Here is a 27,771-nt window from a genome sequence, read left to right as displayed (position 1 = left end):
CTGCTTTAGGATTCTTTTTCTCCCCCAGTAGATCAAAGGGCACACACCAGTGGTGACTAAATGTTGTATCGCAGAGTCCAGCACAGTGCACAAAAGAGCTGTTTCAGTACATTTGGTGAAAGGAGAGAGGACTCTGAATCAAGGACAAGGGGACCAGTATTTTAATTGCCAGAGGAGTATAGGACACTGTGCAAGGCTTAATGCTTCAGTTTATATCTATCTGAGGAAAAATGATAGTAGAATATTTCTCCAGAGCATGTTATTTCCACCCAAGAGGATGGTGAGAGAGAAGAGGACTGAGGGGAGTGGGAAAAAGTTGGGATTTTCTACCCTTCAGGGGCCATTTCCCATGGGCTGAGGCACCACATTTAACTTCAGAAACTTCTCAGTTGATATTACTCAGAAAGAAGGTTAAAAGAGAGGGTAGCCCAGAACTCTCTAGAATTTACAGTGGACAACAGGTACCACTCAAGAGTGGGTATAAGAATTCTCCCCCACCCACTCACCCAGGCCCTCCTACTCTGAAAAGCTCTGAGGCTGAAGACTGCCTCCCCCCCAGCTTGTTGTCTATCCCTTTATAGTGTTTCTAAAATGAACCCCAAAGAGCTGAAGTAAAAATACTCCAATTCTTCCCTGCCCTCATAGAAGAGAGAAGAGGTATATCACTGTGGTTGGTGTCTTAGGTATATTTTTATTATTATTTTAAATGGCATTCAAGTTTAGTTCCAAGTTCAATAGGAGTCTAATCTTGCTTCCTCCCCTACAAATACTCCTGCAGGTAAATGAGGGAACTAAACTAGTTCAGCCTCTCCCCTGAATTCTAATCCCCCGGACAGCTTTTATAAAACGCTTAAATAAAAGTGTTTGCAAGAATCTTCCGACCCTCTGAAATTTTTCTTGTCGGCGCTTTCAGAGATGGATCTGCCCCTTTGTGAGGGGAGTGCAGCGTTTAAGGGTGTCACTGGGGCGAGCGGAAGGTGCTCAGGGGGCGGGAAGGCAGAATCACTGTGGGTCCGGGCGGCGTGGGGGCCCGCACGTCGGGGGCGTGTGGGCGCCCTGCGTGGCCTGCGGGCCGGGCCGGCGGGAGGCAGCGCGGCCCCGGGACGAGGAGGTGACCCGCCGAGCGCGAGGCGGCGGGTCGCGCCCTCCGTGAGCCCTTAGCCTGCGTGCCCGCGTCTCCTCCGCCTGCGGTTTCTGGTCGAATCCCAGCTGGCCCGGACTTGCTCCGAAGTAGGAAGAGCCGCTGTCGAGCGAAAAGTGCACACGGGTGATTGATGGACTCTTAATAGGACTAACCTCTCCCGCCCCCACCCCAGACACACACGCAGAGCGGGCCTTCACCCCGCCCCTCCCCCGGCCTCCCCGCGGGCCAGGGGGACGCGGCCGCCAGCCGGTTGGGTGATTAACTCACCGTTTGTCTTCCCGAAAGTGTTCCAGGTGGATCAGGAACACCCGCCCGCCCGCCGCCGCCGCCGCGCGCTGAGCAGCCTGCGGCCGCCGCCGCCGCCGCCGCCGGGAGAGCGGGCCGAGCGCGCGTCACATGGCGCGGGCCGAGCCGGCTTTTGTGCCGCGCGACCGCCCCACCGCCACTGGGAGGCGATGGCTATTGTTCCCCGCGGGGGAGGGAGGTGCTCAGACTCGAGGTCCACGCCAGCCCCCTCCCCAGAGCGTCCTCAGGTTCGAGAACGGGTGGGAGGAGTCCTTTGTGTGTTTTCTGCCGGCGGCGGGGATGGCACTAGGGGGTAGCAGACGAGGGTGAGGGAGGTCGGTCTTGGCTCTGCCACTGCCTCGAGCTCAGCTCAACCGACCCAGTTTCCAGCTCGCTGGGCCCTTGGGTCCTTGCGGAGGAGGAGGAGGAGGAGGAGGTGGAGAGGGGTGCGGTACTTGTAGGGCCGCGTTCTGAACAATAGAGCCATCGAAAGGCCTTCTCCCTGTCTCATAAGTCAGGGACATTCTTCCCCCCTCCTTCAAAAAGGCCCTGGCCCAACAGGTTCTTGGCCTGATTTTAGGCCCACTTCCCCGCAAAAACACTTCATCTATACCAGGGTTCTCTATGGATTCTGATTGAAATTAAGATCTCCTCCTTGGGCTCTGACTAATATTAAAATCCTATTCTTGTCATTTTCCAGAGATTATTCTTCCATAAAATGATCCAGACTAGATATAGCAGCCAGTCGAGATATATTACCTTAAGATCTAGGACAGGAAGACTTATGTAGTACCCCCACCGTGTTGATCTCCTGGGGACCCCTCACTTGCTTCTGCTACTGCAAATGATTGGACATCCATTTACCCTGGCTTTTCATGTGTGGAAACCTTTTGTTCACTGTTTCAGGCTGGACCTGGCCTGAAAGTGGGTCTTTGAATTGTCTCTGTACTTTCCCAACTTACCAGGGTGGGTATGAGACCTGAGGGGATTATTTAGGCCATGGGCTTTGGGCCAGGTGTATAAATCCACTTGGCACCAACTTTAGGTCCTCCCCCCCCCCCCCAATAAGGGCATTTGTAGCTAGAGGAGAAGATGAGAGAACAGTGATAACTAAGATTTCATCCTCTATGATGATCCTCTCCACCAGCAATACAGTAAGTGTGGATGCTCCATCTACCCTCTTTTTTGTCTCCATCCAGACCTTCCGCAAGAAAGATCTAGGTGAGCCAATGCTCAGAGGTGGAGAGTATTTGGCGGGTTACTCAGTCTCAGCTCCCTGTTCCCAAAGTGTCTAGAGATGGGTCTGCTCACCCAGACTTCAGCTAAACCCTCTCTAGGAGGTTGCAGTGCCCTGAAGTAATCAGGCTATCGGCCAGTGGGGACTGGTGCCTTGTGCATCTCTTTTTGTTTTTATTTAATACAAACTTCTGTTCTTCCTATTCTTACAGTTTCTGAAAGAAGGACCAGAGTAATGCCAGGAATTGCCACATGAAGAGGACCTTCCTGGATCTGTAACTGGGATTAACCAATTCTTGACTTCAGGAGGAAGTTTCAACTATTCCTGAAGATAATGTCAAAACAGGCCCGTGACTCTCCCTTGAAATGGGACAAACAAGCTTCTGGCTTCCCCAGGTCAAGCAGAGAAACACTTATTAGAATGTTGGGTTTCCTCTTTGTTATTCAAACTTACACCCACACACATCCTCCCTAATGAAAAACCTCAACAGATGGAAAGCCTAGGCTCCCAAGCCTGCTGGCTGAGAAGATCACTTCACTAGTCAGTTGGCTGGTACAGAATGGGGGAGGGAGGAGGAATGAGTAGCTAGTACAGGTAATCACTATCTTTTAATACTCCTTACAAATAGAAATTAAAAAAAAAATCCTCTTCAGCAAGGTTAGCAGACTCTGGGGCCTGGGAAACCAATTTGGCTGATGTGCCTCTGATAGGGAGTAGGCATGGGGTTGCACCAAGGGGAAAGTACTGGCTCTGTATTCTCTCCCTCTCTCTCATTTGAAAGACTGTACAAAGAAATGGTACAAATGGATGGTTAACTTAATGATTCCATCAGAGGTGGATTTTTCTCTGTCAGGTCCCTGGATGAGGCTGAGGTCTGAGAGCCAGAAGGTAGGAATGTGTAATCGCCCTTTCTTGCCACTTTTCCAGGGGCCAGGACTACACTTAAGCCCTTTTGCTCTGCAACTTCCCCATGCCCCTGGCTAGCTCAGCTGCAACTCCTCCTTCCACTCCAGGCTGAGTCCTGAGTTTCTCCTGGTAGCCAGGGCAAGCTTCCCTCTGCCTGAATCTCCCTCCCCCTCCACCCCGCCTCCCATCTTCCAGCAGGCCGTTCCAGCTATCTCCCCTCTACCCTGCTTTAATTCAAGTCTGATTGTCTCCACCGAACAACCAGGGGCTCCCAAATGAGGGATGCCACCTCTCATCCTTGGGCCTGGGCTTGAGGCCCTGACCCCTTAAGGACCCAGGCGGATCCCCTACAGCCTCCCTGTGGGAAAAAGGCAGAGCTGGCCCAGGCCGGAGCCAAAGAGCCTTTTCCTCCCCTAGGGCCAGCGAAGTAAACCTCCCAGAGCCCAGCGCCAGGAGCAGGGCCGGCCCCTCCCACCTGCCGGCGTCGGCCCCGCGCAGCCTTTGTGCGGCCTCCTCGCCGCGGGGCCCGTGGGAAGCCGCGCGCACAATGGCGCCGCCGCTGCCGGAAGACCCGCTGCTCCCGGCGCCTTCGACCCAGCGCCGGGCGGTGAGGGGCCAGCAGCCTCCAGGCCATGATGCGCTCCCCACGGTCCCCCGCGCGCCGCTCCCGTGAAGAAGCCTTAGGCAGTGGTGGCGGTTTCCTTCCGCTGCCGGCTTGCCGCTTCCCGCTGCAGGTTCTCCCCGGGAGAAGGAGAGGCCAGGGCCCGGGGCGCCATTGCCGGGCCGGGCTCCCCTCCCCCACTCTTCTTTCTCTGCTTCTCCGAGACCCGGGAGGGAGGAGGCGGGCGCCTCCGCCGATAGAGCAGCTATTGTGACCTGCCCTCGCAGAGCGGGAACCCAGCCGGGTGTGTACCGCCGGCGGTGGCGGGAGAGGAGGCGACTTTGTGCAGACCTCGGGTCCGGAGGGGGTGGCACCGGGAAATAAACGTTTGCAACCTCGGGCAGTTGGGCCCTTCAGAGGGTGTTTGGTTGTGTTTAGACTCCTGCGCTTCCTAACACTAATTGCAGGCTCAAAAAGAGCAGAATTTATGGCGAAGGCTAGGGCGGCTTGTTTATAATTTATGAAGTTTTAAATAGCTGTACGTGGGCCCCGACTCTCGCCCTCGCCGGTGGCCGCGCGGGATTCGCCGCCGCCCCCACTCGCGCCGGGAGCTACCGAGTGTGCCCGTCATGTGACGCTCACGCCAGTGGCAGGAACGGATCTGAGCCGTTCGTTCTTAGAAGCCTCGGGGAACCTTCCTCTGGAGGTGAGAGAACCGCAGGTTTGTCCCAAGCGAACTCCCACCCCACTATCGAGAGCTGCCTCGGGGCGGCTGCCTGGAGAGGGAGCCCCCTAACCCCACATTTCTTTGGAGCCTGAGTGTGAGAGGGAGCTGATGTCAGCCGGGCTAGACACCATTTAAAATCTAATCCGTGAAACCCTAAGCCGCAGATGACACTTGGGGCCTTGCAGACACCCGCAGACTCAGCAGATACTCCTGCGGTAACACACCGCGCTGGAAAACGCCTGGAGCCGTGATGCATTATGTATTTTTATTATTATTTATGGTAGGAAGAGGAGATGAGGGAAAATCGGGCTCAATCTAAACAGCCTGACAATTCATCTATTTAATATTTAGCCAGTTAAGAAAGGTTTTTGTAATCCCTGCAAGGCAGCAAGCTCTTTGATTTCCCTAATAGCTTAAAAAATAATTTCTTACAATTAGAAATTCTGCCCATGGATGCAAATCTCGTAGAAAAACAATTTTAAGCCTTCGAAGTGGGTAAAATATCCCTTCACTTGAAGTCATTTATTCTGTTGATACACTTCTACAACATGTATACTTTAAACCTGCTCGGATAAAGTGAAATTTAGCAAAAGGATAATCCCCTCCCACCCCCAATCTAACATGCTATTTTAAAAACAGCACAAAGGAATGAGGAAACCAAATATTATTTTGAGCCATCATTATTTAGCAAAACACAAACATCCAAATAGAAACGATTGTTGCTCCACCAGAAGATTAGAAGTTGAATTATTTCCACACGGTAGGGATTTCACCCCGAGTCACGGGCATGTAGTAGGAGTTGTATTATTTGTCAAACCAAATAGAGATGCGTGGGCCGACTTTGCTGAAATACAAAAGAACTGAACCTTATCTGAAGGCGTTTTCCAAGTGCCTCCTCCTAGAGAAGTGGGTGTAAGTAGTCCTCCCCAGCTAAAGCCACGCTAATATTTACAAAATGGTTATAAATCTTTGAAGACATTTTTGCCCATTTTGTACAAAGAAACAAGAATAAACAGGTGTTTATACTTGTTATGTTCCATTAATGAAACTTTTATTACTTTACATCTTGGGGAACGTTTGTTTTCTTTAGAAATGAACCACCGATTGCTATAAAAGAAAAAGTCGTGATAGCATTTCCTATAGGAAAAGCTTAGGTGCATGGCTTCAAATGATCATTCTTTTTCTGCACCTTAACTTTTTTCACAGCTCAATTCTTCTTATGACTTCTCTTGTGTCTTTTCTTTGATTGTCAGTTTTCTTTCAAAGTTTATTTTTTACTACTTAACACAGAAAAGTGAGCTCAGGCCTCCCCAATGTAAATACAGTCTAAAAAAGTCAATTAGTGTCTAGAAAGAGAGCAAAACAGGCAGTAGCAGAAGCAAAAAAAAAAAAAAAAAGACAAACAAAAAACCCTATCTAGATCATCTCACCCAAATCATTCCTAGTCTTGCATCCTCAGATATTTCCCCCCCCCCCCAATGTCAGTAGCTGGAATGTAGTCAAGTATCCCAGGAACCAATTTGCGTACTGGATTCCAAATAAATGGAAAAAAAAATAGTTCAAAGGGTCAGCCTATTGGGGTGCCTTCCACCAAGATTGTGCACAAGATAAAGGCAGGGCGATCTACTTGCAGGTGTGCATGATGAACACAGATACACTTCTGACTGAGAAATTTTTTTATTCTAAATATTTGTTCAAATAGTACCAGACAATTTGAATCAATAAACTGTGTCTAGTGGCGAGGGCTGCGGTGTTGAGAAACAAGTAACGGGTGTCCTGCCATGCCACGGGGCCGCCTGACTCTACCCATGAAGGACAATTTGCGGTCTTAATCCTTTACATCAACTACAAACACCAGCCACGGTTACAACTGTTCAAAACTACTTTCTCAACTAGTTCAGACCAAGGGGACTAAAGAGCTGAAATGTGGCCCCCGCGGCCTGGGAGGGCGTTCCTAAAGTCGGCTGGAGAATTCTACAAATATACACATAAATACATTAAGACGAGGATAAATAATCAGGGAAACGAAATGACTCGCTTCAAATAATAAATACAGATCGTTGTGTCCGATGCAATCCTTACCGGCAGGGAAGTATATAAATTAAGGTCTCTGCAACTAAACTAGAGGCGGGCAAGGCCCGGGCCCTGGACCTTCTGCAGGGCGCGCCGACGATGGATCTCAGACTTACCTTCGGGACACCATAACCAGATCAGAGTCCCTCGGTCCGAAGTGTATGGCACTGTCAGGCTTACAGAGGAGAATCTTTGCGGCTGAGTTAGAGCGAGTAACCCAGAGTAACCCAAAGAAGGGCGCGCCTGGAGAGGAGGCCCAGTCGCCTGATCCTTGGCCGTTGTTGGCCGGAGACCAGGAGGCAGCGACCAGCCAGAGCGAAGGGGGGGGGGGTCACTGAGCTGCCCCGCGGGCCCCGCCCGCCACCCCCCGCCGCCAAAGCGAAAGAGGTAAACGCGCCGCTACAGATGCGTCAGTTTGGGGGCCTCGGGCAGGCGTCCCTGAGACGAGTGGTGGGCCGAGAGATCTGTGTAGGTGGGATGAGGGTCACACGGTCCGTGGTGATGGTTGCCGGGAATCTGCGCGGCGCAACTGTAGTCCACGCTGGCTGAAGATGGGTGCGAGAGGTGGCCCAGGTTGAAGACGGGCCCGGACGCCGGCGCCATGGAGTCGACGAAGTTGCCGCCCACGTACACCGGGCTGCCCTGCAGGTTGGCGCTGGCAAAGCCGCCGCCGTTGCTCGCCATGGGGTGGGGCTCGAACTCCGGCGCCGCGTAGCGCTTCTGCTGCGGCAGGCAGCTGCTGAGCGGCGCCGTGTAAGCGGCCAGGCCGTACATGTTGGGCTGAGATTTGGCGAAAGCGGGCGGCGAGGGCGCGTCGTAGGCTAGGCCGGGCACGGGTGGCAGCTGGCCTGAGTAGGCCACGTGGCCCGCGGCGCCGCCGAGCGGCGGGCTGCGTTCTGGGGACTGACCCGCCGGCGAGTGCAGGATGCCCTTGGCCTTCTGGTCCTTCTTGTACTTCATGCGCCGGTTCTGGAACCAGATCTTGATCTGACGCTCGGTGAGGTTCAGCAGATTAGCCATCTCCACGCGGCGTGGCCGGCACAAGTAGCGGTTGAAATGGAATTCCTTCTCCAACTCCACCAGCTGGGCACTCGTGTAAGCTGTGCGTACCCGCTTGGACGCTGGGCCCGGCGGGCTCTTGTCTTCGCAGCTCTCTCCTGGGCAAGGAGGCAGAGAGAGGAGACGCTGAGCGGGAGAGATGGGGACACCCACACTGGAGTTGGGTGCTTCCCTGGCTCCTGCCTCTTCCTCCTCCCCCCCCCCCGCCCCCCACTTTAATCCCGGCTGCAGCAGGGGAGGGGCTTTGAGAGGTGAGAGTCCAAGAAGGGGACTCAAAGGCCCCAGGCCTACCTATCAGTAGCACCTGAAACTCCCTTCTGCCTTCTGAAGTCCAGCTCATTCTACCCACTCCCTCCCCTTCAGCCTAGTCCACCATCCTGTCCCAAAGGCTGAGGAGGAGTTTAATAAGAGAGTAGGAGCAGCTAGTAAGGCCTCCCCCAAAGAAGGGCCAGACTTCTCTGAACACCCCTTCTTCCTGCCTCTGCTGCTGGGGTAGGGGTGAGGGGCAGGAGGCAGCCTCAAACTGCCTTGCTCAGAGGCTGGCTTCTGGGCAAAGCACCCCAGGAAGCATGGAATAAGGGTGGCGATGATCTTGGCACCTCCCTCCAGCCCAGGTGCACCCAAGGGCCCTGTATCCAAAAGTCGGGAGGGGTGACAAACCATAAAAATACTGCCAGGGAGTTGTAGGGGATCCAAGGCCAGGCTGGGCATATTTTGAGTATTGCAATGCTAGGAGCAGCAGCCTCAACACTGGTTTCCATCACCCCTGCCACCTCTCAGCAGCTTGTCCACTCCCTCCCTGGGAAGACAAATGGATTTCTCCTGGGAGGGAGGGCCTGGGCCTGCAGCTGGGAAGGAGGGGCAGGAGGAGAAGGAGCTCAGAGGCTTGAAGACACTCCCCCACCCAACCCCCAGGAGCAGCCGCCCAAGAGAGCAGCAGGCAAACCGTAGGTCTGATAACAAACTACATCCCAAGCCTCAAGCTAGCCCTGGACCTGGGAGCAAGTTCATCTACCTGGAGCTAAAGTACATCAGAGAACACAAGGCCAGAAAAGTTCAGGAGCCAAGCAGGCTGAGCAGAGAGGCAGATGGCCTCAGAGTTCCTGACCCTGCCTGGTTTTCTTCCACACATGCACTGAATGGACCTACGGAAAACCTTCTCAACTCCAGGGTCTCACTTTCCAGGGAGAAAAACCCAAGCTTTCTCCTGTTTCAGAGTACATCCTCTTCCCCTAGGATATGTCCCTCCACATTAGGGATTTGCTGTGATGGGGAGAACTGAGCTGGGATGGGCCAAGTAGAGTCCCATGGTTATTCCTTGCAGGCCGTGGTTGGACTCGGGTGTGCCAATTTGTCCTCTTATGATCTTGAGCGAGTGACTTATCACCCGTAACAGTTCCTTTATCTGTAAAATGGGTGTTTTATCATATACCTACCTCAAAAGGACCTTTGGAAAATTAAATTAGATAATGCCTGTAAAGCACTTGACATGGTTCTTAAACAGCATTCCACAGACTTTAGTTCTTATTGATTTAAGGAAGTGGGAGTCTTGTGATATGGGTTGTGTAACCACCTGGGCTTAAGGATCATATTACCCATCCTCAAGTTTTAAAGAGCTATTGGCTGGAAGAAGGAGTTGAGTAGGAGCCCAGGAGTTGAACCAGCAGCCCAGGAAAGCAGATTCGAGGGCAGCATAAGGACAAGCTGCCTATGAATGACTATGAGACTTGCCTAGCAATGGTGCCAGCCGTCTGGAATGGAACTCAGCATCCTGTCACTGTAAGGATATGACCCCAATCAGAGACATTAAAAGGAAAGAACATTTCTGCATGAGGAGGAGTTTAGACACATGGTCTCCACAAAGTTCTACTCCCAGTCCTAAGCCTCTTGATTCCTATGCAAGCTAGCTTCCTGGGGTGAGTCTGGGGGCACTAGCCCAGAGAGCTACCTGCACTGGCACAGCTGTTCTTCTGTTTGGAGTTCTGTCGGGACTCTTTCATCCAGGGAAAGATCTGCTTGCTGATGGTGGCAGAGGAGCCAGAAGCATTGGGCCCACCCTTGGCCTTCTTGGCAGGTATTCCACCTCCAGGGTTGGTGGGTGAGGATGGGGGCAGGGTTGGTGGTGGAGGAGGGGGTTGTGGTGGCTGCTGCTCTGAGTTCAGACCAGGAGGCTGGCTGCCTCCACCCCCACCTTGGCTGTTCCCAGTGCCAGGCCGCATGCAGCTTCCGTTAAGTTCAGCCCCCTTGTGGGCTGGGGCTCTCAGAGGTGCAGCGCTCTGGATGGAGCAGGCAGAGCCTGGGTAATCAGTGTCCAGGGAGCTGGCAGCAGCGGGGGGTGGATAAGGCTGATGGGGGGCACTATAGCCATAAGTGTCAGCGGCTTTGCTGTAGCCATAGCCCCCAAAGAGTCCTGGGTTTTCATAGTAAGCAGCCTTCTGCATCGTGCACTCAGGAAGCTCTGGGGCCTGCTGACCCTGCTCAAATAACATTGACCACTGCTGTCTCCTTCACCACCACCTCCAATGTCTGCCAAATCCTGAGAGAGCTGGGGCAGTCCCAGCCTCCAGATAACCTGCAAAGAAAAAAGTGAGAGGTCCCAGAGGGACTGTCGTTGGCAAGACCAGACAATATAGAAGGACTAGCCCAGCCTCTCTGCTTCCCCGCCCACTTCATAGTAGAAGGATCTGGGATTTTATGAAGTTCAACTTTTTTGAACCCTTGAAAGAGTCAGAAAGAATTTCCCATAATCATAAGAAAAGGCTTTCCTTCATCCAAGGGAAAGGGCTTTTCTTTTTTTTCCAGGTACAATTTTCTCCACGATTGTCAATTTACCCTTTGAAATTGCATAGAAAAGCACTTAAGGCCTGATACATTTTAATGGCTGATTCTCCCACTACACTTTGAGCTCTTTGCAGGTAAGGACTGTCTTATTCACCAATATATTCCTAACATCCAGCCCAGCACCCCACATGTAGTAAGTGCAGTAAATGCTCCCTGAATGAGTGAATGAATGAATGGATCAATCAGTCAATCATTGGATCATCCCAGGGCTTTGAAGGGCAAAAAAAACCCCCACTCGAACAGCCAGATCTCTCAAAAAAAGTATCTCCCCCACCTGGTTTCAAAATCACAGCATCTTTCATGGAGACCCAGATAGTCCACACTCCGGTGACAAGGTGAAATCTGCTGGTTAGTACGTGGGTCAGCACTGTGAAATCTACCAGGAGACAAAAGCCAAGAAGAGTACTTAAAGACTCACAGACTTATTTTGAGACTAGAAAAGTTTCTTCTCTTTCATCTACCTTTTTCTATGTTTTACTTTGTCCTCTACTACTTTTAAATGGATATCACTGGAAGTAAGTAAAGAGATTTAGAATTTGCAATGCATGGAGCATGGGCAAATGGAGAATGCTTTATATTAAACTTTATCATTTTAATCCTGCCTCCATTGTATAAATGTTACTATCGACCTCCATTCCACCCCACCTCCCACCTAACTTACAGCCAATGAGAGAACCTCTCATGGCATGATGAATGGACCCAGAATTAGAAGAAGAAAAACCTAAGAAAAATTCTACCTCTTTTGTGTCTTCTGACTCTTGACGGGGCGGTTTCTCTTCTCACCTACCCCCCTCTTCTCCTGAAAGCCCCTAATGAGTTAAAGTATAACTAATACCATTCAACCACTTTCCTCTGGTTGATAAAGAAAACTCACAGGTCAGCTCCCTGGTCTGAATTCTTGATCTCATCTTTCAGGCAACTTTCCTTGCCCCAAACTCCTTGGCTTCCATCATGGTCATCATGATGAACCATATTATCTGGACAAATTACGTGACCTAATGGATTTGACCACTAGTACTAAGTCCACTCCTCTATTTACTCATTTCCCCTCCACTTTCACCAAACAGCCTACCTCAATTAAAATCTTTTTTTCATATTAGCCTTTATTTGTTACTTTAGTTGCCCATTTTGTTTTACAATATAAATGAATATGCCATTAACCGTAATGAGACAGGCCTCTTCTCAATGGAATAACAGACTAGTAGGATGTAATGTTTTAGGAACAGTTCCTATTATTGTTCTTGAATGTATGCAGTTAGACTATCTACCAAACAAAGCTGGTGTCTATCTTTCATTTGTTTCTGTATCATTCTCTGACTGTTAAAGCTACTGAATGTTAAATGGACAGCTACATCCTCATCCTGTGACTAGTATTTATCTGTGTTCACCCCCAGGCCAAAGGACTACGTACTCTGAGTTTGGTTAAATCTCTGGACTTTTCTAGGATCCTGCTTCCAGTCTTAAACCTTGGGTGCTCTGGATGTCAAATGGTCACAGACCACCAGAACTCACTGCTACTTCTGTCACTCCATTTACAACAGTGGAAGCAAAACATCCCCCTTCTTGCCTCCCAGGGTGACCAAGTTTATCTTGATAGGTAGACCAGTCACATTAAAATAGCTTCTTTAGGAACTGATCAGGTCTTTGAAACAGATGGCTTTACAGTATATATTTGTGGCATATTCCTAGAAAAGCTCTGTGCATAGACCTCAAAAGTGCAAATACTGGGCAGCTGCCTGAGTAACTATAGAGTCTGTTCTTCTGTTTTCTTGTCTTAAGGAATTCTAAGGCCCACTCAGTGATGATCCACCACCCAAATGTCCATTTCCCCAGAAGCAAGGGAAGCAGCCCTCTCTTCACTGGGAAGGACTTTGTAGCCTCTCCCCTGCCCCCAAATATAAAGTCCCAAGAAGTCACCTTTCCTAAAACAGAACCTGAGACTATTGCTACAAAACTGGTTTAAAAAAAGAAGCTTATTTCTTTCCAGAAATCCTTACTCCTCGTGAACTCTGCTTGAACCTAAAAAGCAGGAACGGGTCATAAATCACTTGGACAATGGTCAACTGTTCAGTGGCTCATCTTTTCCATCACCCTCCCTCCTTTTCCAAGGCTTTCTTTTCTTGCCCTTTGGTACTGCTCTGCTCGTTTGGGCTCCAGACCCAAATGCCTTGGGGTGAAGACGAGAGCGCGTGTGGGGGGAGGGGCGGTCTTCGAAGTCCTCAGCTGCCCTTTTCTCTCACCCGCTCCCCACCATCCCCCTAATCTGGACCCGATCACCCACCCACCCACACACACCTCACCCCCGCCAGGGACAGGGACAACATCTGATGCTGTGGCATCCTCCCCCAAATACCATACCCCACCCCACGCCATCCCTTGCTCCTCCTGGGGAAGGGGCACCAAAGGGGATCTGGCTGGTTCTTTCTCGCCGTCCGGGTAAGTCGTCTAGCTCAAGTTCCGAGGCCCAACCGTAGGCCGGGAATGCAGGGCCAAACGGTCCACAGCCGGAAAGAAGGCGGCCTCGGAGCGACCATTGCCCGCTGCCCAGGCCACGCTGTCCCGCCGCACCCGCCGCGCCTCCAAATCAGCCGAATCCTGATACTTGCTCCCTGCACTTAATTCTGCACAGGATCAATACCTAAATATGATACCGAATAAATAAAAGGCGCTCACAGCGGCCGGGGGACGGGGTTATTAAGCAGCTGGAGCTCTCACGGTGCATATCAATGCACCTGTCATTGTGGTTTGTAGCAAAATTTATGACTTCGAGCGCGGCGGCAGTAAACGCTTCAGTAAGGAATGAAAAGAAAAACACTTCCCAAGGCCCAGCACTTTTCAGAAGTGGAAAACAGGCTCCGCGTAGGAGGAAGCGCAGCAAAAGAATTCCCTGCTCCGCACTTTTTCCCGGCCCGCGCCCGGCGAGCAGGGCTACTATATAAAGTGGCCCGTGCCCGCCTCTTGCAGCAGCTCTGCTCAGCGGCCGGACGCGGGACGGGACGAGCGCAGCCTGGCCGGGGACGAAGACCTGCTGCCTGCCGTGGCCTTGGGAGGGGAGATCGCTGGACGCGCGGAGGCCAGCCCCGCTGCTCCGCCCGCCTCGGCGGCAGAGCGGCGGAAAGGCTTGGGGATGGATGGAGGCGGCGGCTCTGGGCCGGCTGTGACTAGCTCCGCGATCGTCGTAAATCACGGACGGGTAGTGTTAGTCCACGGAACTTGAAAAGAAGGAGGAGGCGTTGGAGTGCAGGTTGCTTCTGTTCCTCTCAATGTTTTCCCTAAGATTTGGGCTAGCTTCCGCTCTTCTCTCTCTTTTGCCTAAATCAGAGCCTTGGAAGTCTACAGATCTCTTTCTGGCGGACACCAACCTTGCTGGGCATCCCCAATTAATTCCCTGAAACCTAGCAAGGATTCTTCCCTCCCTATTGGGTTTACTACTTCTGGATTTGGAAACTACTCCTTTTCGGGTTTGTTCAGAAGGTGATATATTTACTGTAGAGCTGGGGCAGCTTTCTGCCCACATTCTCCTGATCTCTCAGCCTGAGTTCTTCTGCTTCTAAATCACTCTTATTTAGCCCAGATAATGCAATACGTAATACACCCTGCATTTAAGGCACTGGGCTCACCCCATTAAAGCACCATAAATTTGAAGGCTGATGATCGGTTATCATGTAACCGGCGGCAGTTCACACTGAGGTGATCCACTTCAAAGCCGCCCTTTGTTTTATGTGTTGATGTATGAATCCTGAGATGGCTACCTTGAGTTGCAGGACAAATGGAAATGTAGTGGAAATTATTTTTAAAAATCACACCACTCGACACAATGTGCGTGCGTGTTTTATCAAATTTTGTCTCTAACTCTTTTTGCAGGCTCTTCAGGTTCCTTTTGATATTCTGTTGAGACAATCTAGAACAAAAATGGAAAACTCTCAGTGGCAGCCAGTTCTTTCTTACAAACAGATGCAGAGAGGCTTTGCTCCCTTTAGGAGTATCATAATCAATGTCACCCTTGTAGATGGTTTCCGCAGCCATCCCAGCACCTTCTTACTGGCAGAGAAGAGACTCCTTTGGCTCCTGAGTAGAGAGCGGGTGGGTTTCAACATAAAAATTCTTGACTGGATGGAGGAAGGGGGAGCCAGGAAGGGCCAGACCCTCCACAGTGGGTGAGCCAAGTGGGTCAGATGCACAGGGAAACCATTCCCTCTCCTTCTACTCCAACCAAGCCCTAAATGCCCCCAGGTTCCCCAAACCTCCAGGCCAAGCCTATCCTCTCAGGAGCAAAAGGGAGAGGCCACAGCACAGGGCACCAGAAAAGGAGGGTGGATATACAGCTGGGCCTGGATGGGTCCTAGGCAAGGCTCCCAAAGTAGCCCCAGTGAAGAGGGAGCTGGGTGTTATTTCTTGGTTTGTACAGTATATCTCCACTTGTTTCCCTGAGTTTATTTTATTCTAGTAGCATCCACCACATTCCTGGCCTGGGCTGCCCACGACTGGTTCTATTGGGGATCAGGCTGCAAAGAGCCTAAGAAACAAACATTCCTTCCACCCCATCCTGAAACAGACCTAGCTGCCCACCTCCGCCTGCACTCAGCAGGTGCCCGCCCCCCGGTCAGGTGAAAGGAGAGACACAATGCCTCCTCTTGCATCTGCCCTGTGCAATTTGTCGACTCAGTAGTTTGCAAACACTAAGCTGCGCCCGGGAAAGCCCCACACAAAGCGTTCAGGGCCCTTCTAAAGACCAGAGCTCGCAGCCATAAGCCTTTGAAGTGACCTTTGGCTCACGCAGCAATAACTCACCCCTTAATGAACACCCAACGGAAGCGCCTCCGAGAGATTCCGGCCCGGTAGGGCTCCTAACATCGCGCCTGGGTTTCAGCTTCCCAGCCAGCCCCAAGCCCAGGGGGGCCCACTCGGCTGGGCGGGCGGGCCCCAGGGCTATGCGGTGGAGGCAAGATGGACCCGGGCCCTCGGACCGACCGACAGGCGGGTCCGAAGCCGCTTTATATGATACATTCTCTCGTGGGCGAACGTCAACTTTCAGCGCTTGGTTATTTTTTTGTGGGGTGGGGTGGAGGGGAGCGGAGAGTTCTTTAAAATTAGGAACTTCCTAATTTCAGAAGAAGGGCTAAATTGGGAGGCCACTCAAGGTCGCGATTTTCCCCAAGCCTGTAACTAGATTTTGTTTTCCCAGCCGCGGAGGAACAGGGTAAGTTTGCTCCCGGGCATTCCACGGTTTGCGGTGCGCGGTGTGCTCTGGGCGCAGGAGGTTTGGGAAGGGGAAAGGAAAGAGGAAACCCACCCCTAGATAGCCAGAGTTGGGCTGTCCAGAGCCCCCACCGTCTTCGCCCGCGCTCTTTCCCCAGCCCACGCACCACCCAGCAGGGGCTCAACCAACTTCAGCCGTCTGCTTGCTCAGAATCGCAGGCTTTACCCGCTGGCCCTGGGCCACCAGCTCAAGTACCCTTTCCACAGCCAGAAACCGGGCGAGTGGAGGGAGCCCCGTCTGAGACCTGTCAAGGAAGAGCGGGTCCCCTGCAGACCATCCTCCACCAGAACCCCGGGAAAAGTCTTTTGGATAGGGAGCCTTGGTGCGGATTATTGAAATTTTCGGGGAAGTTATAAGTGAGTGCTCCATGGGGCCAAATGAAATGCTGCTCGCAGTAATTGGATTCAGCTGACTAAGTTGGCAGGCGTGCAGCTCCAAGGCAGCGAGAGAAGAAAAATGTCCAGCGACTTTAAGTTCTGATGGAGCCAAGCACAGGCTGTTGACAAAACAACTTTACTGCTCCCCTTTGATGGAAATGCCCTGGGAAATGGGTCCCTCTCCAGCTAGGGCTCGTCCCAACCTAGGCTAAGGGAGTGCTCCTTGCTTTCTGGGTCCCTCCCCAACAGAGGCCCAGCCTGGTTTGGCCCTGTGGTCTTCCCTGGAGCAGGGAGCCACTCATTCTGACTCATGGATCTGCTTTTTCAGGCAGCAGCCCTGGGGAAAGACCCAGGATGAACTGACCTGTCCTCCCACATCTAGAAGCCACAGGATGAAGTAAACAAAAGGATGGTTGGGGTGTAGGAACCAAAATATGATTTAGCTTCCATTTCAGGTTCTTAGAGGAGAAGGACCCAGAAGCCCTAAACCTTTTCTCTACCACTATCTCAGTCAAAACCCAGACTACCAAGGGAGAGTGTAGAGGATTCTCTCAAACTCTTCTGGGTAGTTTGGAGGTTCTCTTGAATTTGGGGGAGAAGCTTGAGTGGCACTTTAACCTCTCAATTAAAAAATATTAAGCAAACAGCAAGAGATAAAGGCATGGAGCTAGCTCCCAGAACAATGCAGGGAGCTGGCTGGCCACAGAGTTTATTTTAAATACGTATAAATCAACCTGCCTGCGCCCAGCCAGGGAGCCCAAAACACAGAATTAATATGACGCTCCATCTTACTTTGGCAGTGACAGTGTAAAAAAAAAAAGTTTCTCTTTATTCATTTCATTTCCAGCCCATTCTCATAAATGTACATTTACCCCAAAATACTTCCTCCAGCTCCCAGCCCCCTCACCAACCCTTTCCTCAAACTGCCACTCCCCCACCACCACCCAATGCCACTGGCCACCCTTCAAGCCTGGTATGGTAGTGTGTCCTCCTAACCTTTGGGTAGGCGGGGAGCATCTCCACAAAGCGCACCTCCTTAGATTAATCACCGTCCTGGATGTATATGTAGAAGTGTATCTAGGTCTACGCGGGCTGCCTCACCAATTGGCAATAATCAAGATCACAGATTACACAAAATAAATCATATTTACTATCCCACTCAGGGCAGCAAGCAGCCCCATGCCCAAAGATTTCCATTTTGTCATGCAATTGCTTACCTGGATCCCAATTTATCATAAACCTTGTGTCCTCGGCCTCAGAGTGGGCGCCAGTGGGGGGCAGAGCTAGTCTTCCCCCTTTGTCTGCAGACAACACTGTCCCAACCCTGGTCTTGCGCGCTCGAAGACGCGGCCATATACCCGAGCACACGGAATTCCCGGTAGAACGGAACCAGGCTGAGGTTCAACTACCAATAAACGCAGGAGGAACGACTTCGTAGTCCCCGAGCTGGCTTTGCCTGCGCTGCACGCCTGTCGGTCTACCCGCCCGCCTGTCCGCTCCCAGGCCCAGAGCGGCGGCCACCCGCGCCCCCACCCTCTCCTGGGTTCCTGCCCAGCCCTCCTAGGCCCCCCAGAGCTCGGGGTTTGTTTTGCTTTCGGAATGTGGTCCTTTCTGGATTTGAAGAGAGCCCCGGAAACCCCCTCATGGTCGGGAAATACAGACGCTGCCTTCAAATGCGAGCATATTTGTTCACGTGACCCCAGGGAAGATTGTACTGATTGAGGCTGAAACTTTCACGCCATCCAGCCCCGGAGCGCAGCCAGGCCTGGGGGCTGGGAGGAGGGGCAGGAGGCGTGGGATCTCGGCCCCTTCCCCGGGGCAGACAGGGGTGGGTACCGAGCGAAAGGAAAGCCCCCTTGTCGCGGCTCCGCTTGGGAGCGACCAAGCCCCAGCACGGCCGCCGGCAGTAGGAAGGGGACACTAAGAGCCTCTCCCCCCATGACCTCTGACCCTGGTTCAGCCTTCCACCAGGATGGTAGGGGGATTGGAAATTTTAGAGGCTGCCTCTTTTGCAGGCGTCTCTGGAGCAGCTGAGGAGCATCAGAGGCCCAGAGTTCCCCTAGTTCCCCGGCTGCACCCGGTACACCGCATCCTTAGAGACCCGGGCAAGGCGCAGCCTGGGAGGATGCCCCCCCACCCTTCCCTTCCCGGGCGAGTCAATTACATTGTGGCTTCCGCTCTAAGATGAGAGCCTCCCACTCAGAGACCGGGCTGGTCACCCACGGAACAACCCCCTTCACTACTACCACCACCACCACTACTTGGGGCCTTGGCTCTTTGCGCGGATGCGACCGATGAGCGTTCACTTCCAGAGCAGAAAAGGCACATAAGCACGGGCTGAGACCAGGAGCGTTCTCCCGTCTCTGCATCTGGCTAACTCCACCCTGGTCCTGCGTGGCCTGGAGCCACCGAGGCACAGCCATTTGCCATGACCTGTGAGCCTCTAAATCTGGGGAGGGCCCACGGAGCTCGCTGGAGGAGCAACCGCCAGGCCGCGGCTTCCCGCTTCCTGCGGCGCCTCCAAGAACGCGAGGTGGGTGGGTGGGGGCTGCGGAATCAGTCCTGGCTGGGCTTATCTGGGAGAAGAGGGAGCTTCTGTTTTAGAAATATTAAATCAGGATAGGTTTCCAGCACTCTCCGAGTGGTCGGGTGGAATTTACGGTAACAATTCTGGATGTGAGGAGAAGGGTTAAAAACTCCCCGGCCAGGGCGGTCAGCCGGCCTCCAGCTCCAGCTTGCCGTGAGCCCCCACAGCACTTCCCCAGCTCGGCCCGCACGCAGAAATCCCGCACCATGTGGGGGTGTCCACTCCATCCCTGAAGTCTCGCTTGCCCAGCCAGCTCTGCTTCTCAGCGGCATCAGGCACGGAGCAGATGCCCTGTCGCCGCTTGCAAGGTGTCAGACAGGCGAAGGCGAACATGCCCGGCAGCCGAAGAAGAGCAAGGGAGAAGGGGGTAAGATCCTCGGCATCTCCACTCCAGAAGCACCGGGAAGTCCCAGAGAACAGGCTCAAGTCCCCTGACCTGTCAGCGAGCCTCTCCTTTTGTTCACCTGGCCGGGCCTGGCTGGAAGCCCACTCAGGGTGCCTCTTTGAGCCGAAGGGTGGGTGCCCCCAGTCCACCCTCACCCGGAGGACCCCGCCCCCTTGCCTCCCGCCAGGGGCCAAGCGGCCGGCCCGCAGCAAGTGTTAATCTCCAGCCAAAGAGGGGGGCCGCTTTGCGGGAATTTGTCTCCAGGAAAGGATCTAAGCCTTCTTCAATCGGAGCATATGTTCATAGAGCAATAAACCGGAAAGATTTACAGTCCTCGCCCGGCCCCCAACAGCCTCGCACCCTTTCAGGAATTACTTACGATGATTTATCACACCAACCCAGGCAATTGTCACACTGATAAAATAGCCCGGGCCGATGCCCGCCAAGCCTGGGCCTTGGGAGGCTGTTGGCTGCCGGGCTGGCAGCGAGGCTGGGGAGGCTTTTTGTGGGTTCCTCTCTGGGCCTACCAGGAGATGTAGAGGTAGGTTCAGTGGGTGGGGTTGGGGGTGGGAGGAGAGCCAATTCCCATTGAGAAAAAAAACGCTAGCAGCTCAGAGAAAGCACCCAGAATCCGTGCCAGAGTCACTTGCAAAGCACATAAACATTTGTCATCTTTGAATAATTGAATTAATGTGTTATTGTTTGAATGTATAATTCATAACGGAGGAAACTTTGTCTCTGTCCTGACGGGGAAATATACACACACCAAAAAAGAAATCAAAACACACACACAATCACAAAACAACCACTGCACGCAGCAAGCCTCCAGCTCTATGTCATCCTCAAAGCCTAAGAGAGGGAAGGAGCCGAATAAAGAGGCTCTTCTCCCCAGCATCAGGGAGCAGGAGCCGAGCTGGAGGAGGAGAATGCCTGCTGCTGCCCACAGCCCAGCTCTCCAGCAAACTGGGGTTGGAGTGGGTGGGGTAGGGTGCAGTAGGGTGAGAACCTCTCTCGCACCTCCTTGGAGTGCTGGAGAAAAAAGGGCTGAAACAGGAATCAGCAGGAGAGCCCCTGCATCTCACCCTGGCTTCTCCCGCATTCCCTTCCCCCAAGGCTTCCCCTCACCCTAAGATCTTCCACTCCTCGGGTGGCAAAGACTTCTTCTCCCTGCCTTTATTTTAGATCTTCTCCCCAAATTAAAAAGACAAAAATAGAGGGGAAGTGGGAGAAACTCCTTGTTGGGGTGACAGAAGCAGCAGAGCTTGGGTGGGGAGGGAGGAGAGTGGGAGAAACAACTCGGAAATCATTATCTGTTGGTTAAAACCTGCCTGGGGTAAAATTTCAACTCGATTTTATAGCCTTCTATTATGACGCAAAGAAAAATTTACGACCCTCGCTTGAAAAGAGGGCCGGGGCCTTTTCTCACCGGTTTAAGAATAGGCGGCAGATGCCCTGACAGCGACCATTGTTCCCGGTAGACACAGGCGACCGGGCAACCTCAGCCGCGTGCGCCAGGCGCGTCCCCCAGCCGGGCGGGTTTTTACTACTCCTGTCGCCTCCGAGCAGCCCGCGCACACCCTCGCCCCTCGCCCCCCGCACCCCCTCACACACCCCCTCTCTCTCTGACACACACACACACACACACACACACACACACACACACACACTCGGCCGCTCTCAGTAATTTTTCATAAGTGCAAAGCTTTGCTGAACCAAAGGTCACCATCCAAGCCACTAACAACTTCTCGCCGGCGCGCGGTTCCAAATCAGGAAGCAAAGGGAACTATTTGTCAGCGGCCCTGACAGCTAAGTTCATTAAGGATTTAAATCCGAAGAAATAAAAGTCGCCAAAATATTTACCTGCCGGCCACGCTCCCGCGCCCGCCGCCGGGGGCCGAGGGTGGAGGGCTGGGGCGCCGCGCGGCCCCCCTCGGCGGGTGATATTCTTGGGATCCCTGCACTTTCCAAGTCGGAGAGAGCCCTTTGCGTGGCAGATTAATGACGACTCCGTGTTTCTTAAGGGACGTGCTGAATTAATTATTTCGCCAATCACGTGGTCGGGACTTGTAGAAATCTATTCTTATCATCTTCCTCGCACTTTGAAAATTCTCCGGGTTATGAAAGGCCCTCCCCCGGCTGCCGGCGAGTCCCGGCTGCCCAGCCCGGCGCGGGGGGCAGGGAGGGCTCCCCAACATGGCGGGCGGGCGGGCGCGCGGGAAGCGCCGTCTGCCGTGGGGCCCGATTTACTGTACTGTACTCCGGCGGGCTCGGCTATGCACTCGCTTCCTCCTCATCCCTGCCCGCGACTCAATACACACAACCGTATTGATGTATTGGTGGGCACGGGAGGAGCCATTAACCAGAAGACGGGCAGAGGACAATCATAAAATGTGTCTGAATATTTAAACTTCTGTCGGCACACTTATAAATACACATGTCCACGCGTCTGAGGCGAGCCCTTCCATATATTAAGGACACATGTCTGATTTTATGCATTCTGCTCATTTCCTGTTGCAAGCAACCCCCCCCCCCCCATCTATTTCGGGACTCTGTCCTGGGCCCTTCCTCAAGGCGAGGCCAAGATGTGAAAAAGCCTGGTGAAAAAAAAATAGTGCACGCCACTTTTTACAGTGGGGAGTGTTTACTGTGTTTACTGTCATCTGGAGGGCGGAGGGGGCGCTCAGGGGAGGAGGGGTAGGTGCTGGAGGCCCCAGTGGGGCTGAACAGCACAGGAGAAGTAGGAGCGGCCCAAGATTGGAGGTCAGAGGGGTCAGATCAGGGCAGCCACCCGCCCAGCTTGGCTCAGAACCCAGCACTGGACACTCTGAGAGTTGGGGTGGGGGGGGGTGGCGGTGGTCAGGAGATCTCTCACCCACCACATCACAAAGGGAGACCAAGGGGGTCTGGGGCTGACCTGGGCCATGCAGAGGGCTAAGGAGGAGCCTCTTCTAAGTCTGAGAAGTTACTTGTTTTCCTTTCAAAAAATAATGCCCACCACCCTGCAGCCTGAATCCAGCCTCAGGCTTCCCAATGCTCACAAAAATACAATAGCCAAATTGGGAGTGTGTAGGTATGGAGGAGGAGCAAATGGTAGGATGGCTAAGCCTTACATAATTTAAACTTCATTCATCAGGTATATTACAGAAAATAATAAAATAAATTATATTGGATGTTAGCTTTTAGAAGACTTAATGAAGAAAGCTTCTGTGGAGGCACCAAACAGGAGGGAGATTTCGCTACACCTTTTATTATTGCAAATATAGATCAATGAATTACATCAAAACTACAGGCAACAATTAGTATAAATAATACTTTAATCAGTGGCAGCAGAACATTGGTCAATTCTATTTAAAAAGCATCTTGTGTGAACAGACACCAAGGGGCTGACTGACAATGTCATCTCCCAACAAAAGGCTGCAATGGACAAAGTGAGATGGGAGTCTGAGGAGCAATGTCCTCAGCAAACACTTCACTCCCCCCCAGTCACGACCCCAACACACCATTTAAAAAATCTCAAAACAAACACTTCTGGCTCATATTTGGGAGAACAAACTGGAAACAAATAAAAGCAAATGGGCACTGAGCTGTTCTACATCTAGGTTTCTCTAGATAGAGCACGTTCCCAGATGGAAACTCATTTCCTTCCCCGCCCTAGGTGGCTGGGGGGTGGGGGGAGACTGTTTCTTCCCTGTCCCACTCTGGTGGGCCCAAATGGACACCGGGGTCCCATTGGGACCTCGGGTTGAGGGCTGCCCTCCCAGCCATCCAGGCTCCATTAACATTTCAAAAGACAATCCCTAGAAGCTGAGAAGGAGGACCGAGACTTATAAACAAAGAAGTTGTTGCTCTGATTAACTTACTTCCCAAAGTAGGGGGGCTATGTTTGAGAAGGAGCTTGGGTTTTCTTCCTTAAAATATGCCTCCTGGCTTTCCTCTGGGGCAGGGGTGAAGGCAGTTAAGCAGTTCTGGCATTTGGTCTGAAGCTAGGGTGAGTAACCTGAACTTCTGGGAAGGGGGGAAATCTATATAATAATCCTTATAATACATAACACAGTTGGAAGTTGTGAAAATATATATATCCCCCCCCCAAGGAGAAGGTTCAATGTATTCACAGATTTGGGCTTTAGGAAAGAATCTGAGGAACTTGCCAACTTGCATGAGGATAGCGGCTCTTTTCAAATGCTACATCCAAAGACTGCTCTCCATGTTAGAGGGGAGAAAAAAAAGAGAAGAGAAGGGTAGTTAGAGTCCAAAAGGTTAAGGGTTTAGAGGTCAGTCCTCCCGGCTGAAATACAGCTAATCGAATAGAAAATTTGTCCTCTGGATGAACCTGATTCTGTAATTTAGCCGAACTTCAGTAAAATACCTTTTCAGCTTCTCAACGTGAGGGCATCAGAAAAAAGACGTCTTGACTATGTATGAACTCTGTGCTTTTTGTCATAGAAACAATGATGCGAATAATGCAGGAATATCCATCTTTAATATCCCGACGTGGCGATATTCAAGTATTGCCATGTGCAAGTCTGAGAGCCAGGCTCACCCCAAGGAGGAACAAAGAGCTGTCCCCAGGGTCTAATACAAAAGACCTAGGCTTGGAAGATACTTTAGAGGAGTGGAATTTCAGTCTAGGGACTCCAGTGAATACCTGCCCTAAGCTCTCAGGAGACACCAAACCAAAGAACATGCCTGCAGAGGAAATCTTTTTACTCCTTATACTTAAATGTATTTTAAAACTTATCTCTGAACCCTTCCAAAGTGTTCTGAAGCACTGGGGGAAAAAAATTAGTCCCAATTCTGAAACTCCCTTTCAAGCTCCCCCCCCCCCCTCGCCCCCATTCTGTCACTTTTTGGTAGCTGCAACCAGAGGTTTCTTTTTGGAGCCTGAGGCTTTGGGATTTAAACTTCTGAAGCCTTGTTTCATTTGAGTATATGAACTCTGGCCATTACCTTTGACTCTTTCCCCTTATCCTTAAGGGTCAACATTTTAGAAAAATGAGCTTTGAACGCTTCCCAGGCAAGGCATAAGAAAAATGACTAAATAACATCTCTCCTGTTGTTTGAAAGTGATTGTTCTTTAAACCACGATTCTCAAGGCAAGAGAGAAAAGGGGGCCTGAAAACTTTTATACTTTTATAAATTCTGTAATTAATGGGTTGAGAAAAACTTCCTTAGGTTTGTGTTAAAAAATTAAAACTTAGGGAAAAAACCCTAAGACCAACTTTTGGGGACTGCTAGATTCAATCAGCCTTTCTTTCATTTTTCAAAAGCAAGACTTTCTCACCTTCCCACTTTCTCCCCCACTGCACATCCCCTCTCCCTGATAGGCCATATACCAGTTCCTATAAAATACTGCTTGCTATACGGGGTATTTGGGACATTTGGAATCCAGTTGGAACAGAAAATTCAGTCATAATCTAATGACCCAGAACATAGAGGTTTTGTTTTCTTTCCCCAGAAGGAAAATGTTGGACCATTTGTTTCTTTCTTTTTTCCCTTTCCTTTAATCACCCAGAACTGGTGGTAAGGACAGAGCTGAAGAAAGCACATGTGGAAATATATTTTCAAGAACTCAGCTTTGAGTGGCTCCTTTGCTTTGCTCTAGAAGGGTTAAGGGCCCCCTACACACATTTCCGGGGAGTGGGGAGGGGGTGGAGTTCAAAATGCCGATTATAGCCAGAAGTAAGACCACATATCTCTGATTTTGCTCCCTGAAACTCAGCCCCTTTCACCATGTTAAGTTTTTTTGGCAACAAGATGTCAGTTATTTCTGTACCCCAATTCCCCAACAAATAAATATTCAAGCAAATATAATCTAAACATAAAACAACCCGTTTCCACTTCCTTCTTAGACTCATTTTCTTTGGGCACGGGGCCACTGGGAGCAAAAGAAAAAATGTGTTTCACGCCAGAAATTATACCCCAGCAAGTTCAGAAATCCTGGCCCAGCTTTCCTTGCTTCCACTGAAAGCACCTAGCACAGGGGTGGCCAACCTTCTGCCTCAACTCCCCCACGTTATTAAACCACAAAGATCCCTGGAGGGGTGGGGTGGGGGAGGATGTTCAGATTCACACTGGGATAAAGCGTCCAACCTTCATTTGCAAATTCAAAACCCAACAGCGGAGATTTTCAGGAGTTTAATGACTCGCCAAGGTTTTCTGTTTTCAGTAGCTCCTGCCATTTGAGAATATACTTAGAGAGAGAATCCCGCCCCCCTCCCACCCCCATCCCCGCTCCAGGGAGGGGGCTGCCCTCGGGCAGGATTCTAACCTAGTCCGAGGGCGGCCTGCGTGTCCCAGGTCCACCCCACAGTACCTTAGAGCCCAAGGAGGTGACAGCAGGCCCGGCCTGCCCCCGCAGCTTCGGCTCAGCCGGGAGCGCAGGGAGGGATGGGCCCAGGGTCCCCACTTCTATAAGGTCGTCAGGTCCGTGTGGTGGTCCTTGGCCAGAGGCTGCAAATGTTGGCCGGGGGCAGCTGAGGAGGAGCAGGAGGAGGAGGACGAGGACGAGGATGAGGACCTGCCTTTGGTGTTGGGCAGCTTGTGGTCTTTTTTCCACTTCATCCTCCGGTTCTGGAACCAGATCTTGATCTGGCGCTCGGACAGACAGAGGGTGTGAGCGATTTCAATCCGACGGCGCCGCGTCAGATACCTGTTAAAATGAAATTCCTTTTCCAGTTCTAGGACTTGCTGCCGGGTGTAGGCCGTCCGGGACCGCTTGGGCTCCCCGCCGGTGTAGTTGGGGTTCACTGCGAGACAAAACAGACCGCACGGTCAGGTCAGCGCCCGGCCTCTGCTTAGGCCCCTGGCCAGCGCCGCTCACTTCCTGGCGCGCCCCGAGGCCCAGGCCCTCCCCGCGCGCTCCTGGCTCCCTTCCTCCAGCCCGCCCTCGCTCCCTGGCGCACACTCTCACTCCCACCCACCCCTGGCACCCACCTGCTCCCCGGGCGGACAGGCAGGGGTCCCCAAACCTGCTCCCAGCTCCCCGGCCAGCCGCCAGCTCCGGAATTCCCTAGCATTTTGGAAAGCCCCTCTCCTCCACCGCCTTCCCTCCGCTCTGAAGATGGAGTCCTCCCCCACCCCACCCCCATCTCCACCCCCTTTTGCGCCCAGAGCCAAGCAGCCAGCCACATGGTCCCGGCCTGCTCCCTTGGCTATAAAAATTTATGGAGAGAGTAATTGCGGCGCCCATTGAAGCCCCACACGCCCCCACCCATTTGCACCCCCTCGCGGGGCCCAGGCCGCGAGGCTGGGGTGGAGACTCAGAGGTCCTGCGCCCGCGCCTTACCAGAATTCACGTGCACCTTCTTCATCCACGGGTAGACCACGGCCGGCTGCTTGAGGGCCGTCCCAGGGGGCGGCTGCTTGGGGCCGCCCGGCTGGCTGCAGGCCCGGGCGCCGGGCAGCGGTGCGGGCGGGGGCGCCGGGGGTGCCGGGCACGGCTCTCCCGGGGCACCGTAGTGGCCGCCGGGGCCGCTGGGTTCTGGCCCGTGACTCCGCGTGGGCAGCGCCGAGCCTGGCCCGGGGCCGCCGCCTCCGAAGGTCTGCTCACTAAAGTCGGGCCGTGGGTAGAGCCCCGGGGGCTGGAAGTCGGCCCCCTGAGCGCCGCTGCTGTAATAGTCGGCGCCCTGCTCGCCTAGGTAGCCGCCCTGCAAATATTCCTCGCACGGAGGGAACTTGGGGTCCACATACTTGGAGTTCACCATATACGAACTCATGGCCATTAATTTCAGAAGGTAGAAAATACTAATTTTTCTCGTGTTGTCTTTTTTTCTCCTTCCATAGGGCCCTCCTACTTGCTGTCAACTGAATAAAGTTGGCGGCCATGTGACCACGCCAGCCAATAGCGAGGGAGTGAGTTTATCACCGGGTTGGTGAGCATCTTATAATTTTCGCAAATTTAACTAAATAACATACGTGTAATCAAGTGACTTGCCGAGGCACATTTGAGGGTCCCTACCAGATGTTAATGTAGTTCTAATCTCAGCACCCTCATTCCCCACAGGTAAGCCCAGATTTTGTCCGCCACTGACTCTGCTAACCTCCAATGCCCTCTCCACTCACCCTGCCTGAAATCAGTCCCCCAAATGGGCACATATCAAGGGGGAATGGATCCACATATCTTTCAGGGTGTATGGCACCAAAAGTGGGTGGAAGAAGTGGTTTCTGAGTTGGGCAGAGAACCCCAGGCAGGCAGGACTCCTGCCCGCCCAGCCCGCGGGAGCGAGGACTCTGCCATACAAAGGCCGAATGCCGGCTTTGTCTTCATCAGGGTCACCCAAAAGTTACCAC

General features: G+C 52.4%; 2 protein-coding genes and 2 long non-coding RNA genes across 8 annotated transcripts in view; 1 reads left to right on the top strand and 3 right to left on the bottom strand.

Moving 5' to 3' along the window:
• Positions 1-671: 671 nt before the first annotated feature.
• LOC146395997 (uncharacterized) lies at positions 672-4,368 on the bottom strand. Its single transcript, XR_014829294.1, has 2 exons — positions 1,412-4,368; positions 672-1,243 (listed from the first exon to the last, which is right to left on the bottom strand). It is a non-coding gene; the product is annotated as an uncharacterized LOC146395997 (long non-coding RNA).
• On the top strand, positions 2,925-4,125 carry LOC146395998 (uncharacterized). The gene is made up of 3 exons (XR_014829295.1): positions 2,925-3,061; positions 3,520-3,554; positions 3,990-4,125. It is a non-coding gene; the product is annotated as an uncharacterized LOC146395998 (long non-coding RNA).
• Positions 4,369-5,391: 1,023 nt separating the features above from the next.
• Positions 5,392-26,230, bottom strand: HOXD3 (homeobox D3). Of its 2 annotated transcripts, none has more exons than XM_013984299.3 (4): positions 25,796-26,230; positions 11,148-11,249; positions 9,981-10,604; positions 5,392-8,130 (listed from the first exon to the last, which is right to left on the bottom strand). In XM_013984299.3, the coding sequence occupies exons 3-4, from the start codon at positions 10,519-10,521 to the stop codon at positions 7,373-7,375; spliced, it is 1,299 nt and encodes a 432-aa protein (XP_013839753.1). In that variant the 5' UTR covers positions 10,522-10,604; positions 11,148-11,249; positions 25,796-26,230; the 3' UTR covers positions 5,392-7,372. The 2 variants fall into 2 exon arrangements, with proteins under 2 accessions (XP_013839753.1, XP_084855182.1); XM_084999056.1 differs by lacking the exon at positions 25,796-26,230 and adding an exon at positions 17,728-17,989.
• HOXD4 (homeobox D4) overlaps positions 10,139-27,771 on the bottom strand; it is a 27,702-nt gene continuing 10,069 nt past the window's right edge. For 2 of the 4 annotated variants that reach the window (XM_084999058.1, XM_084999059.1), the window contains one exon: positions 22,710-26,228. In XM_084999058.1, coding sequence (XP_084855184.1) covers positions 25,891-26,228 — 338 coding nt within the window. In that variant the 3' untranslated portion in view covers positions 22,710-25,890. Of the gene's footprint in view, positions 10,605-11,147; positions 11,250-22,709; positions 26,229-26,767; positions 27,228-27,771 lie in introns of those variants that run through there. The other 2 variants (XR_014829293.1, XM_084999057.1) reach the window with 2 other exon arrangements.

Source organism: Sus scrofa, chromosome 15 (assembly GCF_054392235.1).
Source record: "Sus scrofa isolate SSC_HxYL_T2T_F1_AM1 chromosome 15, Sscrofa_HxYL_maternal_Yorkshire_Landrace_v2.0, whole genome shotgun sequence".
NCBI classification, from domain to species: Eukaryota; Metazoa; Chordata; class Mammalia; order Artiodactyla; family Suidae; genus Sus; species Sus scrofa.
This window is presented reverse-complemented; position numbering and strand designations above follow the sequence as displayed.